Raw genomic sequence first — 2,772 nt, 5'->3', positions numbered from 1 at the left:
CTGACCATGATTTTGAAAGAAATCAAGACTATTTGCTCAGGTTTCAAAGGGTTAATACAGGCATTAGTAATGCATCTCATCTGACTCTCTAAATGATAGTAAACAAGTTTACTTCCCAAAATATTAAACTATTTCTTTAATGTAGCGCAGGTGGGAGAGTAGGAGACAAACTGGGACTTTTACGAAAAATAAAACATAAAAACAAGGGAGAGGACATTGAGTTTTTGTGTTTTGTTGAGCAATACTGGTTGAAACTGTGTAGATTTAAGATAACATTTGAGATGCACTTCCAAGAAAGTTTTGCTTCTACTTGTACATGTAGAGAGACGCTCAGGAATTAGATATTTAAAAATGAAAGCAAGTAGCAGTTATTAATAAATGACTGATTCTGACAGGAGCAGAAAGAACAGACAGAGAATGAGAAACAAAAATGGGCTAAAATTTCAAAACTATTATCAGTACGGTGCCTTTGTTTAGTCTGTGCCTTCCGTCTATAACAATATGAAGCTGGAATCAAGTAGCTTTAATTTTTAGGTGTTTGTCAAAATACACTGTATTTACAGGAAGCCAGAAAACCATAAATTTATTATTACGTTTTAGTGAACACGAATAGTGTCTCTCTCTCAAAATGCTAGCAAAATTGAAAACAAAAATGGCAAAAAATGGCATTCATGTTGTGTAACTACACATCTGCATTTTTTTCAGCAGGGTCATTGTGATCTTAAGAAGAATTGAAGAATAAATTCACAGCATCTTTTTCTTTTATTTAAAAAAATGGCCTAAAGGGCTTTAGCCAAGTAAATCTAATATAAATGTATTGTTGTAAGGAAAAAAAATGGTTACATATTGTATCTTTTTTTTGTTTTGCTGTAATCATTTCAAGTTTTATTTGTCAGTACAAAAAATAATAACAGGTCAGGCCACATGGATGAGTTTGTGGAAATTATTCATGAATAAAAATGTCTCTAAATAGAAACTTTTACAGATTGATGAAGTCTGTTTTTTTCACTGCTTTCTTGACCAGTTTTCATTGGTTCTCTTTAGTTTTAACCAGTAATGTGAAAGTAAAAAAGGTGGAATAACAGCATGACATTCCCACCTTGAACATGCAGTGTAAAAGTGGGCTTCTGTTTGACAGATAAAGCTAGCGACTCGCCTTAACAGCCAGATATTTTTCTTCAAACACGCGCAAATAATGGACTGAATATAACCTGTCAATGTTGTGGCTGCAGTATTTTTGCTAAAAAATAATTTAATAAAATTTTAAAAAATCAATAATTGTTGTTCCCACAAGTCACTAAAACACAAAAACGCCGGAAAATATGGTTCAGGTTAAAAAAGACAGTTCTCCTTTAATTTAACTTTATCACAACTGGACATTTAATATATTAAACAGCTGATTTTACAGCCTATATTTTAGCATCTCATTAACAAAAGGAAAATACTATAGAGTCCAGGTTAAAAAATAAAGTTTTTTTATTGTAACACTGTCTATATGGTATTTGTGCATCTAATTAAAATACAAATAAAAAACCAATAGAGTCCAGGTTAAAAACACCGGAGTGTTCCTTAATGTCACACACAAGAAACCACAGTTGTTGATTTTTCTGTCCCTCTGATGCTCCTAAACAGTTAATTGTCAGTCGAGGAGGTGACGACTTGTTTCGCTGTTGGCTCGTGCTGAATCCTCCTCACACGTGAGCGCGCGGCGGAAGACGGAGGAGCCTCCCTCTCGGCCTTCAGGAGGGGCTGAAGGTGACTCTCCTCTCGGCTGAGATGCACAGCGAGCTGCTGGGGGTCCGACCGGCCCGCGACACGCTCCTGCTCCGGGAATAACGACGCACACACCAGCGGGGGGCTTTACGCGTTAAACCAAAAAACCTTCCGAGCGGGTCATTTTTTCCTGCTTTTTAGAGGACACAGCTGCTGATCAGGAAACAGGAGGACATCTGTGTCCGTCTGTCTTGGCTCCGGTGGTGGGTGTGCATGCATGTGTTCTGCACCGTACGGGCGGAAGAAGCGCCCAAGGTCTGCAGGGAGCATTTTTCCCGTCAGCAAAGTGGCGCAGACGGAGCTGGAGCGCAGAGAGAGCACGGAGGGGGCCGTGGACGGCAGCAGGATGGTGAGTGCCGAGATAAGTCATCGCTGTTAATCATTAGTAAGAGCTCCGTGTTTAGCTCTGCACCAAAGGACAGCTTCTATTTACCAAATAGAGCCGATGTTATCATGTGCAGGTGCAGCAGCAGTTGCGCAAAATGGACAAAAAACAAACAATTTTTATTGCTATATTTTTTATTTGAGATTTGAGGTTGCTTTTCTCGACCTTAACTAACAGTCGGTGGTTTGTTTTTTTTCTCCAGACAGTGCAGGAATTTAACACCCTGGTCGCGCTGTACCGGGAGCAGGTCATCTCCGTCGGGGAGATCTCCATCGACTGTCCGTCTCTGCGGGCTCAGATGCACCACACGCGGTCCAAAGGATGCTCCATGGCCCGGGCTGCACACCAGGACCTCACCGTCATCTCAGTTTCAGGGTAGGAAGCAAACAAAGACGCATTATTATGACACAAGAATTTTTTTTTTTATTTGACATTAACACACACACACACACACACACACACCTGCCCCCACTTGTTTGTTTCCACGCACGTTTGAACCTCCTTTATTAAAGGCTTATCATGCTTTAAACAGTTAAAAAAAAAAAAGCATTTTAATGGCACACACAGTAGCTAAGTTATTGAAGCAACACATTTTTCTGCTTTTAGTTTTTTTT

The 2,772-nt window shown here is 39.6% G+C and overlaps 1 protein-coding gene across 1 annotated transcript; it reads left to right on the top strand.

The window, feature by feature from the left end:
• Positions 1-1,949: 1,949 nt before the first annotated feature.
• Positions 1,950-2,537, top strand: LOC121966177 (regulator of G-protein signaling 7-binding protein A-like). The gene is made up of 2 exons (XM_042516284.1): positions 1,950-2,122; positions 2,361-2,537. Exons 1-2 carry the CDS (start codon positions 1,991-1,993, stop codon positions 2,535-2,537), a joined length of 309 nt encoding a protein of 102 aa, XP_042372218.1. The 5' UTR covers positions 1,950-1,990.
• The last annotated feature ends 235 nt before the right edge of the window (positions 2,538-2,772 follow it).

This window comes from Plectropomus leopardus, unplaced genomic scaffold, assembly GCF_008729295.1.
Source record: "Plectropomus leopardus isolate mb unplaced genomic scaffold, YSFRI_Pleo_2.0 unplaced_scaffold23395, whole genome shotgun sequence".
In the NCBI taxonomy this organism is placed as follows: domain Eukaryota; kingdom Metazoa; phylum Chordata; class Actinopteri; order Perciformes; family Serranidae; genus Plectropomus; species Plectropomus leopardus.
The sequence above is the reverse complement of the archived record's forward strand: the minus strand, read 5'-3'. Positions and strand labels throughout refer to the sequence as shown.

Bases quoted from the DNA above. Each gene is read 5' to 3' on its own strand.
- LOC121966177 (XM_042516284.1), top strand. From the start codon at position 1,991: ATGTGTTCTGCACCGTACGGGCGGAAGAAGCGCCCAAGGTCTGCAGGG. The intron at 2,123-2,360 runs GTGAGTGCCGAG...TTTTTTCTCCAG, and splicing joins CCGTGGACGGCAGCAGGATG to ACAGTGCAGGAATTTAACAC.